Source organism: Cyrtonyx montezumae, unplaced genomic scaffold (genome assembly GCF_038088225.1).
Source record: "Cyrtonyx montezumae isolate F1298 unplaced genomic scaffold, pur_monq_1.0 scaffold_1, whole genome shotgun sequence".
NCBI classification, from domain to species: Eukaryota; Metazoa; Chordata; class Aves; order Galliformes; family Odontophoridae; genus Cyrtonyx; species Cyrtonyx montezumae.
The window spans coordinates 17,453,332-17,470,171 of NW_027071825.1; the positions used below are offsets into that span (position 1 = coordinate 17,453,332).

The window sequence follows — 16,840 nt, forward strand, 5'->3', positions numbered from 1 at the left end:
TTTTTTTTTCTACTGGCAGTTTATTTTTATTATAAACAAACTTCAGTGTTTGAAAAAGAAATATGCCAAGTGTCCTATTTCTGTTATTTATCAGTTGCCAGTACACTCCTATTTTCCTTCAAAATTTTACTTTGTTTAGGAATCTAGGGAAATAGTGTAATTATCTGTAACATTTTTGTGGAAAATAGTGCTGTAGTTATTTTGTCAAACATTTGCCTAAGCAAAATATGTCTTCTTGTATTCTTTACAGTCCGTTCCTGCAAGTAGTTCAGATTCCAGTAAGAAGGTAAACATGCCTTTTCTGTTTAATTCAAAGGAAAAAACATTCATACACTTGTAACTTGGCATGACTCCTTTTATTTTAGTGGTACTACTAAAAAAAATTTGATTTTTATGATTGTAATCAGTTTGATTCTTCATTGCCTTATAATACCTACCTGTGCAGCAATGTTTTTTTGTTCACAGTTGACTGACCTGTATCTAAACGTTTAAATTTCACAAATTTTTATGGTGATTTCTAAATTAAAAAAAAAAAAGATAGGGTAGTGATTGTGATGTAATTGGAACTGTTAAGTTTACAGATCGTGTAATGATTTTTAAGATCAGACTGAGAAAATGAAATCAGTAAGAATTAATGTATTTTGACTCTTAGTGTTTACACATGCTATTCATCTCAGTTCGTTTCCCAGAAAGCTGAGGGCTATGATCAATAAGCGTACACTGTGTCTATTCCTGTCCTCATAGTTAATTTTTTTCTATTTTAATTTCCCCTTCCTTTAATAGTTCAAAATATAGTGATAATTTTTTATATTTTTTTATAACTTACATTTTAAAACATTCTGCTTCCTCTATATTGAAATTCTTTACTTGTGATAGCACCAGCTCTTCCTTTTTACACCATTAGATGATACTGTTTTCAGTTAAAAAATAAAAGCTTCTGATCAGAAAACATTAATATCTAAGCAGAATATACTAGTATTGCATTCCAAGTTATTAGAAAAATGAAGTCAATATTAACATTTCCTCTAGTGTAACACTGAATGAAGACCGGATTGGTCTTCCACCTTGTGGTGGATAGTGACATATCATAAAGGGCGCATGTAGAGGCCAGTGGATATAGTACATTACAATCTTTACTGTCTGAGTCACTGTCTGATTGCAAGAAAGTCTCCTTATGCTCTTCTGTAAACCTTGTATAAATTCTTTTATTGGTATTGTATATTAAGAATTTCTGTTATAAAAAGTAGTACTTTATAAAAGTAATCATCCGTAGTATCACAGGCTTTCTTTAAATATACTGCTTTCTCCATTCTCTCTACAGATAGTGGTCATTCCCAACAGCAACCCATTTCCACCTGTGGTAAGCAGTTTCTCTCTACCATTCCCAGAGTTTTGACTTAAAGAACTGCTGTGTGGCTTCATGTTTAATTTGCCAGAAGGATTCCTTGCACACATGGAGACAATCTTTGTCACACAGAGTTTATCCTAGGTACATAACTGCTTCCAGACAGAGCCGATAGTGAGATAGGAACTACATCTACGTAATATGACAGGCCAAGTATTTAACCTGAGTCATGATTCTGTGATTGCTGTTACTGTTCACAGATACTGGATTAACTTCAGATTCCATGTCTCAGTGTGTATAACATCCATGTTCCTGAATAGTTTTGACTTTCTGCTTCTACTGCAATTTGATTTGTAAATTAACTTCTATTCTTATTTTTAAACTAGTAAATTTCAACTCTACTTACTTTGAGCTCATAATTAGCCAAAAGTAAGTTATACCTTAATGTGGTTAAAATGAATTTGTATGCAATAAAAATTGATACAAATGGTTGTGTTTTTTTCTGATGTCCAGTTCCTACTCATACTCGTTTCAACATAAATGAATATTAAAATCCATTAGTTATCTTTCATCCTTTCTATATCTTTCTTCCATGTTTGATTGTGTATTGCGCTGAAAAGACAGGGCCCTTTTTATGCTGCAGCATCCTTCTTAGTCAAGCCTCTGTACAAAATACCTAAAGGTTTTTGTTTTCATTTGCAGCGTCATACCTATCCCCAGGTAAGCATACTTTTTTCTTTTGATTTCTATAGCAGTAATATATCCCTCATAGAGTCAAACCTGTTACCTCAAAAATTGTGTCTACTCCCCTTTATATTTGTCCCTCATAACACAAACCTGAGCACAACAATAGACTGGGACAGAAATTGTTCAGGTATGTGGTGATGGAAGTCCAATGTAGATGATAGTAAGGTCTATTTGAGTGGTGATGATGTTGCAGCTTCACTCACCCAATTTGGAAAAACTGAGCTAACTGGTAATGCAAAAAACCATATCCTTCAAGAGCTCTCTTAGAAGGAGATTTAGGCATAGGAAATTACTTTAGTAGTGCGTTGGGTTCCCTTCCCCTTCTGAGCTGAGGATAAACTTATTTAGTTCTGGGTTTTCAAAATACAGTGCTTAGTAAATCACATGTACTCCCTTTTCCTTTCTTTTCCCAGGCAAAGTGGTACAACTAAATATTTTCTGTTTAACAAATTAAATCTCTGCTTCTTTTTTTTCCTGTTCTGTTTTACAGAGTTTGGGCAATTCTGCTACTAAGATCATAATACAGGTAGTCATTCTTTCTTTGTGGTCTTTGTGTTTTATCCCAAGTTCTGCCTCAGGAAATTAAGCTATTACAACTATTTGGGAATAAATGAATATAGATATCTTAACAGTAGACAAACTACACTGATGAGGTAAAAGATGTGTTTCTGTTGTTATGGCAGAGTGTCCTTTTTGGTTGCTGATTAACAGTCATTGCAGCATAAAACATGAAAGCCTCTGTATTTTAATTTCTCACAAACACCATATGACCAAATGACATACCAAAATGACATAACTTACTATGTAAATAATTGTCATTGAGAAGTATCTTTGTATGCTGAAGTGAAAGAAGCTTACTCAAACTGTCCTGTATGTTTAAGAATAGAGATTCTTCTTTAAATGTCATAGTACATAAGCAATTTCTCTTTAAAATGAATAATATTATTTTGTTCCTGCATAGAGTGGGCAAAGACAGCAGAGCAGCGGTACTACTTATGTTCAGGTAGGTGAGATTAAAAAGGAGTACAAATGTGCCTCTAGACTTCACTAAAATAGGGTTAGAACAAAGATATTTTCCTATATATTCTTAACTGTGTTTCGCAGGTTGCAAATACTTCTGTTGCTTTGAGTTTTGTTTTTCTCTTTTTTGTCTGTAGTTATTGATGTTTGGATACTTTTGGTTAAGATATTCATAAATGTATTTCTGTACTTAATTAGTTGAAGTATAGTGACTGTGTTTGACACAATGTGTCCTCTAAAATCTGTAAAAAAAGTCTTAACACCATGCGGAAGTGTTTCTAGGCTCAGAAGAATCCCATACTTGTAGATTCAGACCCACGTATATTAGACATTAAATTTTCAGAAGTTGTGAAAGATGAAGAGTGATAGGTAATCGTAACTTGATATTTATGTGCAACAAGGTATTTCAGACTCACTTCAGGCCTCACAGATAAATCTACTAGTAGGAAGAATAAATGGATAAAAATATTAACATAACGATAAAAAAGCTTTGTTGTGGAGTAACTCATGAAAATATTCATGGTGTGAACAAAAGCAGTATTATCCATACCACTGCAAATAGTGAGAAGAGTGTTGACTAAGGCTAGGTCTGACTACTTGCCAAAGGCATCACAAGCATAAAGTTAACTTAGTGTGATCCAGGCACCTCAATCAGCAAAAGTTCTGTAAGATAGCTGTCTGTAAGGTAGGTAAGCAAATGGAATGTTCTATAAAAAATTCTTCACTAATCTCTCTGTGATCAGTGATTGACATATTCTTTGATAATGGTGTTTCCTTTGGCAGTCTGAGTCCCTGTTTGAGTTATGGCTTTTGCCATAATAGGACAATACACTGGACGGGTGATAGTGTACTACTCTATCTCCTTTGGCTCAGGAGGAGCCTTGTTGGGAAACCTTTGAACAGCTGTATTTGCATAATTATGTACTTTATAAAAGTCTCTTTGACAAGGTAGTCATTGTCTTCTCTTTCTTAAAGGGTTCCCAAGGCAGCCAGTCCTATGGCCAGGTGAGTCTTTTTTTCTCAAAAATACTGAACTTTTCTGTAGGGATCTGCCTTTCAAAAGGACATTGGAAGAACATTGGTTGTTTGTTGGTTTGAGCATTTTTTGTGGTTTGTTTTTTTGTTTACTCATTTGCAAACTTTCCTTCTTGGTGTTTCAGGATAGTTCCTGGTTTTGGTTATGCCACAGGGTTACTATGTAGAAAGCAGAATATAGAACAGAGGAATACTCTACTGATCAATATTTTTAATTTTTTTTTTCTGCTGTAGCTTTGCTAAATCTATAGCTTTATTTACAGATGTCTTCTGGCTTTTCTTGCAGATTTCTCAGCTTCGACCTGGTAGTTCCTATGGCCAGGTAAGCATTAGTCAGCATGTAGTATGTGAGAAAGTGGTGTCTCATTGCACTGCAGAACTTAAAATCATGTAAAGTGGTGTTTCTTTCCTGATTATTTTGAGTTCTGAAGCAAATCTCCAAATCCATTTCAAAATTTTGAGTGTGAAAATGATAGTTGTATTTTTTCAGTGGATATCTGCAAAAACATGGGTCTCTGTCTCTCTCTAATCTAATGTTAAAAAACATTGTTTGAGGTTCTCCACTGCAGGCAGATTTGATCTTATAGCCTTCAGCTGTAACATGTGTCCTTTTACAGTTAGTATGTGAATTAAAACATTGTGAGGTAGATATAATTTTTCTTATGATTTATGCCAGAATAGAAGAAATACAAAAGATGGTTCAAAACCTTTTTGGCAATTCATGTCTTCGTAACTCTCCCAGACAGCTGTGGCACGGCTGTGCTTGTATATGAAACATTTCAACTTTAATGACACTGTATTGGAGGTAGATTACATGAACAGCTAATAATTGTTTGGTGTCATTACTAGATGTTTTTTGAAATATATTACCATCATTTACTAATTTGTTTGATCTGCTACTTTTCATTGCATCATTTAGTTTTCTTCGTATTGGTCTATATTTTCAATTGTATTTTTGTTAGTTCTTTATGTATCACCTTTATTTCCCCAAAGAGGAAGGGAATTATGCAAAATGGCCCATCAAAAATACGAATACATGTCAGCATTGCAGCTACTATTGACCATCTGAGCACAGATAAAAATCAACAGGCAAAAGAAACATCCAGAAAGTGTTGCATGATTGCAGTGTCCTAAAAAACTTTCATAAGCTTAGCATCCCATCTAGGATGTAATGTGATTGTTGTTTAATATGTACAGTATGCTGGGATATTCATCCAGAATAGCATATAGCAAAATAATTCTAGTTCAGTAACAGTAAATTCTGTCTTATTCTATTCTTTTCCTTTAGAAGAGATAAAAGTGGAAGAGGCGCCTACATCACAAGTAAAATAATTTTGAATTGATTTCTTTATTTACAGGTCTACCAGCCACAAGGAGGTACTTCCTATGGCCAGGTAAGCACAGGCAGTCATCAGTCAGTGCACTGCATTTGTGACAGTTGAGTTCTATGGCACTGCAAAAGCATTAGCAATCACTTAGATTTGTAACTTTTTCTCTGATAGTATGTTCTGTGAAAGATGTTACAACATCTTTCTCTCCAAATTGGAAAGATATGGATTTGATGGGTGGACTGATTGGTGGATGAAGAACTGGCTGCAGGATCGAGTCCAGAGAGAGATGGTCAATGGCTCCATCTCTGGATGGATATTGCTAATGAGTGGAGTCCCCCAGGGGCTGGTGCTGGGGCTGATACTCTTAATATCTTCTTCAGTGGGGCTGAGTGCACCCTCAGCAAGGTTGCTGATGCCACTGAGCTGTGGAGTGTGGTTGACATGCCAAAGGGATGGGATGCCATTCAGAGCGACCTAGGCAGACTTTAGCAGTGGATCCAAGTGAACCTCATGAGGTTCAACAAATCAAAGTGCAAGATCTTGCACCTGGGTTGAAGGAACCCCCATTACCAATACAGACTGGAGGATGAAAAGATTGAGAGCAGCCCTGCCAAAAAAGACCTGGGGATAATGGTGGATGGAAAGCTGGACATGAGCCACCAATGTGCCCTTAAAGCCCAGAAAGCCATCCATATCCTGGGATGCATCAAAAGATGCAGTACCAACAGGTCAAACGGGGCTGATTTTGCCTCTCTACTCTGCTGGTGAGGCCTCACCTGGAATACTACATTTAGATGAGGAGTGCTCAGTACAGGAGAGAAATAGACCTGTTGGAGAACATCCAGAGAAGAGCCACAAAAATGATCCACAGAAAAGAACACCTGTCCTATGAGGACAGGCTGAGAGAGCTGAGGCTATTCAGCCTGGAGAAGAGAAGGCTTTGAGGTGACCTGGTAGCAGCCGTTCATTATCTAAAGGGAAGCTATAGAAAGGAAGGAGACAGACTCTTTAGCAGGGTCTGTGGTGACAGAACAAGGGGAAATGGCTTCAAGCTCAGGGAGGGTAGATTAGTTTGAATATAAGGAAAAAGTATCTTACAGGAAGGTTGGTGAGGCACTGGAACAGATTACCTGGTGTTGTGGTTGATGCCCCATCCCTGCAAGTTTCAAGGCAAGGCTAGATAAGGCCCTGGGTAACCTGATCTAGCTGTGGTCTTTGTTCATCACAGGGGAGCTGGAGTAGCTGGCCCTCAGAGTTCCCTTCCAACTCTGATGATTCTACAACTGTGATGTCCAGGAGAAAATCCTGGTTCTTCATTCTGCCATACTCTGCTTTAGGATATAGTTGTTTGCTTTTGCTAAAGCAAACTGGTCCCTTATAAAAGGATACTAACCAAACGGTTTCCTTGTATTAGGGTGGGCCAAAATACACTATCAGCAGCAGTTCTTATGGACAGGTAAGCAAACTGAATGTTCTGTAAGAAGTTATTCACTGATCTGTGACTGACAGATTCTTTGACAATGATGTTTCCTTTGGCAGTCTGAGTTCCTTTGAGTTACAGCTTTTGCCATAATAGGACAATACATTGGATGAATGTTAGTGTACTACTCTGTTTCCTTTGGCTCAGGTGGAGCCTTGTTGGGAAACCTTTGTCCATCTGTACTTGCATAATAAACTTTAGAAAAGCCTCATAAAACTATGACATTCTCTGACAAGGTAGTCATTGTCTTCTCTTTCTTAAAGGGTTCCCAAGGCAGCCAGTCCTATGGCCAGGTCAGTCTTTTTTTTATGAAGTGTAGAGATCTGCCTTTCAAAAGGACTTTGGTTGTTTGTTGGTTTGAGATTGTTTTTATTGTGTGTGTATGTGTGTGTAATGTTTAAGTTTTGTCAATTTTATTCCTCTGGTGTTTCGGGGCATGGTTTTTAGTCATCCCGCAAATCTACCACTTCTAAAAAGAACGTAGAATAACTCTTCTGGGACATATGCTTTTCTGTTGCAGTTCTGTTAAGACTACAGTTTTGTTTACAAATGGCTTCTTGCTTTTCTTACAGACCTATCAGCCACAAGGAGGCAATTCCTATGGCCAGGTAATAAACAGTAAATTACCAGTCAGTATATAGCATTTGAGAAAGTGAAGTGCCCTGGCTCTGCAAAAGAATTTAGCTGTCATTTAGAATATGTAATTTAAAGGAAATTTTCTTCTAAAGCTAATTTTCATGTAATAGTTACATTACAGTAGAATATAATGTATGTATGTGTTGTTCTGGTGTCTTCATACATGCGTTGTGCATTCTGTGAGGTTTGTTTCTTGGAATAACACAGTAAAATGTCATTAGAAGTGAGATTATTATAGTTTTTTTGTATGCATCTGGGAACAACAGGCTCAACAGGAAAAACAGAAAGACCAAGAAAGTCTTTCTTACATCAAAAGGAGTACCTGTAGATGTCATCTTACATCCACAAGATTTTACAAGGAAATCAAATAAATTCACAGCAGTACATAGCTAGTCTTCCTCCTCTTTAGCAGACAAATAGCTGAAATCCTTTATTATTTATTCATTTATTTGAAATGAGGAAAAATTATATTTGAATTACTGAAGTGCTTTTTTTATTTTATTTTATTTTTTCCACCACCCCAGCAGAGTGGAGCTTCTTCTTCCGGTGGCAGTGGAGGTTGTGGACAAGTAAGTCTCCTTTTTCCAAGACATTTTAAAATTAGAGTCTGCTTTCTATGTATTAGTAACCTTATTTTTCAAGAAACTATATAATGTCTGTTAGTAGGAATCTTTTGCTTTCATAGTCACATGATAATATGTAGCTTCGAGTCCTTCAAGAGATGAGACTTGTTGATCATTGTAACCAAAATGAAGTGGCTTCTCCCCTATACAGCTAATTGCAGATGTACAAGTATATGAACATTTTCCTACTGAGCAAACAGATGTAACTGTGTTTTTGAGTAATTTTTGGATGATTCTCTATGCAGTTCCTATAGGATGCAATAGATAAAGAAGGTGACTCCTCTGGAACGTGAAGCAGATCAGTAATTTATATTCTGGGTCCATTTCAACTCATGTATTCTTACAACAGTATATAGATTGTTGTCAATGATAAGATCCTAGGTGAAGAAAAAGGCATGGATGCAGCCTTGACAGTAAATCAAAGTATAGATAAGTACACTGAGGAAAGCAGGGAGAACAAGAGTGATAAGTATAATACAGAAACCTTTAGCAAAATTAAGATTAGTACGACTTAAGTATGAATGGAAATGCATATGTGAAAGCATAAGAAGCAATAGAAGAGTACTGTTGATATGTATCTGTGGGCAAGGATACAGTAACAGCAATGAAACTGAAGAACTGTGAAGAAACATTGAAGAATGTGTTGCTTCCACCAAAACTAAATCACAGGTGACTTATTAGCAGAAAAGCTGTGCCTTTAATAACTGCAGGGCAGCAAACAGATTAGAATGCACTGTACTACTTCTCATCCTGCTATTCCAAGAAGAATGTATGCAGCCAAAATATATCTAAAACAGGGAAATTGAAGATCTGAGATGTGTGAATCTAGAAAGATTCTGAGGTAGATTGTCACACAGCAGTGACTGTTGGCTCCTTAAAGGATTGCCTGAAGTGATCTGTTAATATTTGCCAATCAAGAAGAACTTGGATAAGTTAGTAGAAGCATTGGTTGCAAAAGTACCTCACTTTTCTATATTGCAACCAAAACATCCTGCTTTCATTATCTGTGTTTTGGTGCTTATAAGTAGTTGGATGTGGGACGGGCAGAGGGTAGAGCAGCTGACTGAGTGGGTTAAATAAAATTAAACTCATTAAACTCTGTTAAATTTTGTTGTCTTAGAAATTTTAAGAAAGCTAGTTATTTTTCCATAAAATGAATATTTGAGCATTTATCCTTTTGTTTGTTAACTTTTTGTTTGTTTTTCAACAGGGTACTTCATATGATAGCAATCCCTGCCACCAGGTAAATAGACTTCCTCCTCTAATTTTAAGTCATATCCAAAGTTAGTTTTGCCACTGAATCAACTGATACTAAGATTGAAATCATACCTAAGTTGCATATCTGCCTATGCTCCTTCTTCCTCTGAAAAAAAAAAAAAAAAAAAAAAAAGTATCATAAGATTAGTGGTCAAACAGTAAGTGTAAAAATTATGCATAATTTTTTTTGTTTAATTTACAGGATGGATCCCAGAGTGGTAGCCAGGTAGGCTGCTTTCTATTATTCATTGATCAAAACTGTTCCATAAATTCAAATCCAAAGTGTAATTTTGTTAATTATGAGTGTGGCATAACCTCCCCATCTCCAGTCTTTTTTTTTTTATCCCCAATGCTTTATATCAATCAGCCCTGAAACATACATAGAAAGAACCCTATAACCAAATAAAACCAACTCTGGATTAATATATGATTCATCTCTACGTGTGTAGATAACTGTTGCTATATTGGTTTCATAGGGTGGATCATACAGTTCACAAAGCTATGGTGGTAGCCAGGTAAGTACTAGATTGTTATTTCTTCTTAGTGAGGTTTTATTTCATACAGATTCTATAACCTTTATATCTGTAATATTGCAATACTCAAATGTTGTTGTTACCAGGGTGAATCATCATCCTCACAAAATTATGGTGTCAGCCACGCAGGAAGAAATTGATTTTTCTCCTGTCAAAAGTTGTTATCCTCTCTGATAATAAATTTTAACCAGATCTGGTTTGCATTCTTAGGTAGCTATTCTGTGCCATGCTTGATTAAGATGCTGGTATTGCAGTTACGGTCATCTAGAAAGTTGTAGCTGTTCAAAATAATCTCAAACAATTGCTTATTATAGCTTTACAATTCCCAAATGAAATCACAGGTTCTTCTGACATAGGTTTTATATTTGTTATTTTAAAGGGAGGATCACAAAACTATGGTAGTGGCCAAGTAAGTAATGCTTCATTTCACCAATTACACATTAGTTCCTACAAGCTTTAGCCTCTGCTCAAAATCACATTTTCTGTATCCTTAATATTCTCTGATCTTGATCAACTGGTTTGTTTTAAAGGGTGGATCATACTCACAAAATTATGGTGGTGGCCAGGTAAGTAATGCTTCATTTCACCAATTACACATTAGTTCTTACAAGCTTTAGCCTCTGCTCAAAATCAAGTTTTCTGTATCCTAATATTCTCTAATGTTGATTGGTTGGTTTCAAAGGGTGGATCATACTCACAAAACTATGGTGGTGGCAAAGTAAGTGAACCTTTTATTTCTCTACTTATATATCACATCCTACAAGCTTTAACCTATGCTCAAATTGAGGTTTCCTGCATCTTTATTTTGTCTGACATTGGTTGTTTTATTTTAAAGGGTGGATCATACTCACAAAACTATGGTAGTGGCAAAGTAAGTAATGCTTTATTTCACCAATTACACATCACTTCCTACAAGCTATAGCCTATGCTCAAATTGAGGTTTTCTGTATCCTATTGACCTCTGATGCTGGTTTTTTTGGTTTGTTTGTTTTCTGGCTGTTGTTTTTTTTTTCTTACTTGATTTTATTTGTTTGTTATTAAAGGGTGGATCATACTCACAAAACTATGGTGGTGGCAAAGTAAGTAATGCTTTATTTCACCAATTACACATCACTTCCTACAAGCTATAGCTTCTGCTTAATGTTTTTTTTAAATTATTATTATTATTGTAATTTTCTCTGATGTCTGTTGGTTGGTTTGTCTTAAAGGGTGGATCATCCTCTCAAAATTATGGTGGCGGACAGGTAAGTTATGTACTACTTCTGTATTTATAAATCACATCCTAAAACCTTAAACTTCTGCTCATAATCAGGTTTCCTATATCCCTATTTTCTGTGATGTTGGTTGTTGGTTTATTTTAAAGGGTGGATCTTACTCACAAAACTATGGTGGTGGCCAAGTAAGTGAACCTTTTATTTCTCTACTTGTATGTCACATCCAACAAGCTTTACCCTATGCTCTAATGGAGATTTTCTGTATCCTAATGATCTCGGATGATTATTTGATGTTTTTTTTTTCTTTTTTTTTTTCTTTCTTTTGTTGCTTTTTGTGCCTTTTTAAAGGATGGATCATACTCACAAAACTATGGTGGTGGCCAGGTAAGTAATGCTTTATTTCACCAATTACACGTCACCTCCTACAAGGTTTACCTTCTGCTTGGTCTTTTTCTGTGTAATTTTATCTGATGTTGGTTGGTTGGTTTGTCTTAAAGGGCGGATCATCCTCTCAAAATTATGGGGGTGGCCAGGTAAGTTCACTTTACTTCCATACTTATAAATCACAACCTTTAGCCACTGCTGAAAATTTGTTTTTCTGTATCATTATTTTCTGATTTTTACTGGTTTGTTTTAAAGGGTGGATCATACTCACAAAACTATGGTGGTGGCCAAGTAAGTAATGCTTTATTTCTCTTTTAATACATCACTCCTTACAAACTTCAGCTTATGCTCAAAATAGTGTTTTCTGTATCCTAATTTTCTCCAATGTTTGTTTCATCTGTTTTAAAGGGTGGATCATCCTCCTCAGACAGCTATTACGATAGTCAGGTAACTACTTCTTTCTTGGGTATTCTTTCATGTTTTTTTTAGGTCCTTCTTAATTGCATCATCTTCTCTTAGTTTTAATAATAAAAAATAATTTCTATGCTCTTCTTATTTCTTTCTCATTTTTCTTCTGAAGAATTGAACATTCCCTGTAAGCAACTATTACAACCATATACTTGATTGTTTTTCTTATAAAAAAAACTTTAACTCAGCTTCAGTTTTTTGTTTTCATGAGCCTCAATTCTGAGGTGAAAAATCAAAGTATCTTTTTAACTATCCATTTTACTGAGGAAATAACTGAATATCTGATGTTCATGTAGGATTCACAGGATTTCTCAGATGATAATCCCAATGCCTGTGATGATGTGAGTATGCTTTCTTTAATATATTTCATCACAACTCTATTCATATAGGTGAGAAAGTATTACACTATGAGATGCAGTCTTGTAAACAAATTTAACCAGAGGGAATATTTAGTCTTCACACTGCAGCTGCGTATTTTCTTGCTAGTAATTGGCCTGTAAGGATGCATTTTGTGCCTTTAAATACATATATCTTAATGAAATGAAATATGAATAAAAAGATTTCAGTTGCTTTGCACACATAGAATTTTTTTTTCCCAAAATGTAAGGATACACTTTAATTAAACTTCTTTAAAAATAATTAATAATTCCATAGACAAGTTTTGAATACATATCTTGAAAGAAGGAAAGGAGGTGAAGAGACAACATGCAAGATATTCTACTGCTTTTTACTTTGTATTATTACCAATCTATGTTTAGTGCTAAAATAATTTCACGTGAAGATGGCAGGATTTCAAACTAATTTAGGTAAACCAGTGGAGGATTTGAGCTTTGGAGCATGTATGATTTATTTTCTTGACTCTGTACACTACATCATAAAGAATTAAATTTCAATGAGCTTACTATATTTAAATAATATTTTATTTTCCAGAATGACACTACATATAATGCTAATAGCCGGGTAAGGACTTTTCTTCATCTACAGTATTCGTATTCTTGCAATTAATCTGTGTTAGTAACTGAACTCTTCTAAATGGGTCTCTATTTGTAGTGAAATATTAATTAATTTTATGGAGGCTATTATAAAAGCAATCAGAGTGAGATTATCTCACATTATATTTCTCTGTACTCAGTTCCTTCTGTTCTCAAGGCTGCTGCACAATCATCTAATATTGTGCGATACTTCTAAGAATGTACACTAGCACAGTTTTTATTAGGCCCTTTGGAAATATGTACTTTGACTGGATAGTTATTTTGGTATTAACCATCTGTTTATATGAGATATGTTGCTGCCTCAATCTTTTGACACTAGTTTTAAATTAAACATGCATAGATGCTAGTCCTCAGGTGATACTTGTCATGACTTTTCCTTCTGTCCTACCAGGAGAAATAGTGACACGTGGACAGTTTGTGACTAAGCAATTATTCCATCCCTTCTGTTCATAGAAACTCTCCTTTTCTCCCTTTTTACTGACATCTACAGTAACCTGTCATCAGCTACTTGCCTTCTTTTCAGTTGTCAGCCATGTGCTCTACCACTTCACTCTTTTCCCTGTTTTTCCTTTCTATTACATTAGTAGTTTCTGATTTTGTTACTATTCAGGCAAATTTACTGAAAATTGGAATCACTCTTTGCTTTCCTGTGCAACATACTGTATGGTACCTGCTTTATCACGTGTGTTGGACTAGATGATCTCCAAAAGTTGCTTCCAACCCCTACGATACTGTGATTCATTGAATATACTGAATTCAGTGGAGGGAGGACATGACACCACACTGAAAACAGACTTTTCTATCTCACTGTTTATTAGTCATGCATTATGGTGCAGTTAGGTCTGAGATTAAACTGGTTACACAGGAAGAAATATGCTAATGAGCTTGGCACTCATTTTTGTAGTACAATGATTTTGGAAGGTAAATTATGTTTTCGTCTCTTGCTCCAAAACCAGTCTAGAAATATTAAAATTATTTAAACATAAAGCTACCTAATACAAATATTTACCACTGCATCATCTATTGAAAGTGAGGTCAACCAAAATTCTGTAGAACTTTTCCCTTCCCTAAATGTATTCCTTTGACATGCTTAGATAGAATCTTACAGAAAGTTCTTTGTGTGGATATCTCCATCCATAAATAAATAAATAGCTTCTGATTTCATTACAGAGTTCTAGCTGTGTGAAGAGGAAAGTTGTTGTCAGAGTAAGTCTCTCTTTTTTCCACTGGTCTGTAGGACTTTTATCCAAATTATGCCTAATTTTTCATGATTATCTCTGATTTTTTTCCCAAATATGTTTGATCTAATTAATGTTCTCCTGTTTAAAGATAAACTAAAATAAAAGAGCTTGGGCATTTGCTCTTTTTGAGGAACTTATTTTAAAGTATATGTATGTGTGTGTACATGTGTATTGTATATGTAATACATGAAAAAATTCATGACATGAAGACTTGTTGTGAGATACAGGGCAACTCAAATTCCTATTCTTCAAGAAGGACATATAGAGTTCCTCCAAGCTATGATTAGTCAAAATTAATGTGTTGTGCAAACAGAGGGCAGCCAAAATATAGCTGAAGTAAGATATAATAATGAACTAAAAATGTAATGTTTGGAAATTTATTTTGCTTTCTGTCATGTAAAGGATATACAGATAATGTATTATATAGCTTCAAGTCAGATTGCAGAAGCTTATAAAAATTGTGTGAATGATCTTTTATAATAAGGCATTTCTACTCAAATATATGCCTTAAATGATCTGGAGTCATTATAAATAGTGAGTACAGGAAAAAAAGGCCTATGGCTAGATTAGAGTTTCCAACTCTTAATAGCAGATGTCTCTGATTTTACAGGATACATCACATGTTTTAAGCAGAAGAGACTATGATGTCCAGGTAACCATACTCATCACTTTTTTTTTAACTGATGATGTTAGCTACTTTGGTGTATTAGTTACAAAAGATTTAGCTTTTGTAAAAGGTTATTCTATTTAGAGTTAATTAGTTCTTTTCCAATAGAACTGTGTATTTTACTTAGTTACCCTTACTGAAAGGTGAGTCATTTCTCATTTCTTTGCAGAATGAGTCCTCTGCTTCAAATGACAGCCACACTAACTACCAGGTAATAGCACAGTCTCTGCTCCATCATCTTATTGCAGGGATCTTTCTCATAAATTATATTTTAATTTCTGAAAATTAATCTCCACTAATTTATCTGATTTTTTTTCCCCGTACTTTTATAATTCTACAGATGTGAATAATGATAAAGGGCCCAGAATGTATTGCCTTCTGTCACTAAATAGGTGACACAAAATAAATAGTTTCAAAATCTCATTTTTAGAAACAAAAACTAGTGAAGGGTAATGGTCAGATATATATTTATGTTTCATCTAAGAATTTAACAACAAGGTACATGTTGTTAAATTCTGTCACAAAAGCAGATCCAGTCTTCATGTTTTGTAAATCTATGTACTGTTGTAGTAATGTCTGTGTTCCAAAGTCAAAGTTGACTAATCCAGACTGGGATCTGATTCTGTTTTGTTTTTGGGCTTTTTAAAAATATGTTTTACTGTTGTGGTACCTATCAATTTCTTGGAAATTTGTAGACCTACTTGACCCAGCATTACATAGATATTATCGTAGTCCTTTGTCTCAAAGAGTTTAAATTGATAATACTAAGATCTGTGAGTTCCAATGAGTAGCACTTTTCTTCATTAGTTTTCCTGGCTCCAATTTGGTATGTATTTTACCCAGTCAGCACATTATTTATTTGTTAAATTTAATTGTAAAATATTAATATAATTGTGAAAATACACATTTTCATAATGTTTCAGAATTCCAAATGGATAGTTTTGTTTAGAGCAGGGAAGTAGTACAAAGTTTGTGACCTAACACCTCACTATTTTTTTAATGTCATTGGATTCTTTTCCTAGATATGCTTTAGATCTGATAAAATGCTTCCATAAAATAGATTGGTTTCTTCACAGGGTGGATCATTTATTGCAACTGGTGGTGGATCAAGTGGTCAGGTTGGATATTTCTCTGTTATTATTTGGTCTTGTCCAGATACCTTCCTGGTAGTTTTAATTAATTAAAATCAGGAGTCAGAGTTGAAGTCCAGCCATTTTGCAGTGGAACATTGGTTTAGTTACAGATTAAGCTGTAAATTAAATGACCCTGTTCAGGTTGTATTTATTTGAAATGGTTCCATGAAATTTCTTTTTAAACACTTTCACGCGTGGCTTATTGGTAAATGAATGTTGATACTTCTGACTTCCCAGATTGCTCTCTCTAGATGAGGCATCTATAATTGAGACATAGCACTGAGATGTAATGTCAGTTTAAATTCCAAAGCTAACATTAAACATCTAGAACTATGCTGCACTCTCGTCATTTCAGTTGTAGGAAAGTCAGAGTTCCTCTGTAGTCCTCTGGTCTTTCTTTTCCTAAATATAGTTTGGCAAATGAAGAAAAGTTTCATTTCAAACTTCTACAAATCAGTAACAGTTTCACTATTTGTATTTATAGGGTGGTTGCATTTGTCCTGATGGAAGCAGTGGTGTTAGACAGGTGATTCTTTTTCCTAATTTTATACTTACATCTACATAATATTTTGAATTAATCACCTAATAAGTATGGACACACAGGTAACTTTAACATTATTGATAGTGTCCTAAAAATGGGTAGAATTATGGAGAATGAAATACAACTGTGAGTTTTACTTTAGGTATGCGTTAATTGCATTCAGATTAGATTTCTTGTACTTCTAATAAAATGT

At 34.9% G+C, this 16,840-nt stretch overlaps 1 protein-coding gene across 1 annotated transcript in view; it reads left to right on the plus strand.

Moving 5' to 3' along the window:
• The window catches only part of LOC136054599 (pro-resilin-like), a 42,441-nt gene that overhangs the window by 1,472 nt on the left and 24,129 nt on the right, over positions 1-16,840 (plus strand). Inside the window, exons 3-34 of the mRNA XM_065745897.1 lie at positions 251-286; positions 1,322-1,360; positions 2,048-2,065; positions 2,583-2,618; positions 3,054-3,095; positions 4,088-4,117; positions 4,434-4,469; positions 5,506-5,541; positions 6,893-6,934; positions 7,222-7,251; positions 7,531-7,566; positions 8,119-8,163; positions 9,428-9,460; positions 9,677-9,700; positions 9,951-9,989; positions 10,387-10,416; positions 10,690-10,725; positions 10,843-10,878; positions 11,051-11,086; positions 11,216-11,251; positions 11,371-11,406; positions 11,570-11,605; positions 11,719-11,754; positions 11,861-11,896; positions 12,014-12,052; positions 12,370-12,414; positions 13,004-13,033; positions 14,236-14,271; positions 14,917-14,958; positions 15,143-15,184; positions 16,050-16,091; positions 16,591-16,632. Coding sequence (XP_065601969.1) covers positions 251-286; positions 1,322-1,360; positions 2,048-2,065; positions 2,583-2,618; positions 3,054-3,095; positions 4,088-4,117; positions 4,434-4,469; positions 5,506-5,541; positions 6,893-6,934; positions 7,222-7,251; positions 7,531-7,566; positions 8,119-8,163; positions 9,428-9,460; positions 9,677-9,700; positions 9,951-9,989; positions 10,387-10,416; positions 10,690-10,725; positions 10,843-10,878; positions 11,051-11,086; positions 11,216-11,251; positions 11,371-11,406; positions 11,570-11,605; positions 11,719-11,754; positions 11,861-11,896; positions 12,014-12,052; positions 12,370-12,414; positions 13,004-13,033; positions 14,236-14,271; positions 14,917-14,958; positions 15,143-15,184; positions 16,050-16,091; positions 16,591-16,632 — 1,158 coding nt within the window. The remainder of the gene's footprint in view (positions 1-250; positions 287-1,321; positions 1,361-2,047; positions 2,066-2,582; positions 2,619-3,053; positions 3,096-4,087; positions 4,118-4,433; positions 4,470-5,505; positions 5,542-6,892; positions 6,935-7,221; positions 7,252-7,530; positions 7,567-8,118; positions 8,164-9,427; positions 9,461-9,676; positions 9,701-9,950; positions 9,990-10,386; positions 10,417-10,689; positions 10,726-10,842; positions 10,879-11,050; positions 11,087-11,215; positions 11,252-11,370; positions 11,407-11,569; positions 11,606-11,718; positions 11,755-11,860; positions 11,897-12,013; positions 12,053-12,369; positions 12,415-13,003; positions 13,034-14,235; positions 14,272-14,916; positions 14,959-15,142; positions 15,185-16,049; positions 16,092-16,590; positions 16,633-16,840) is intronic.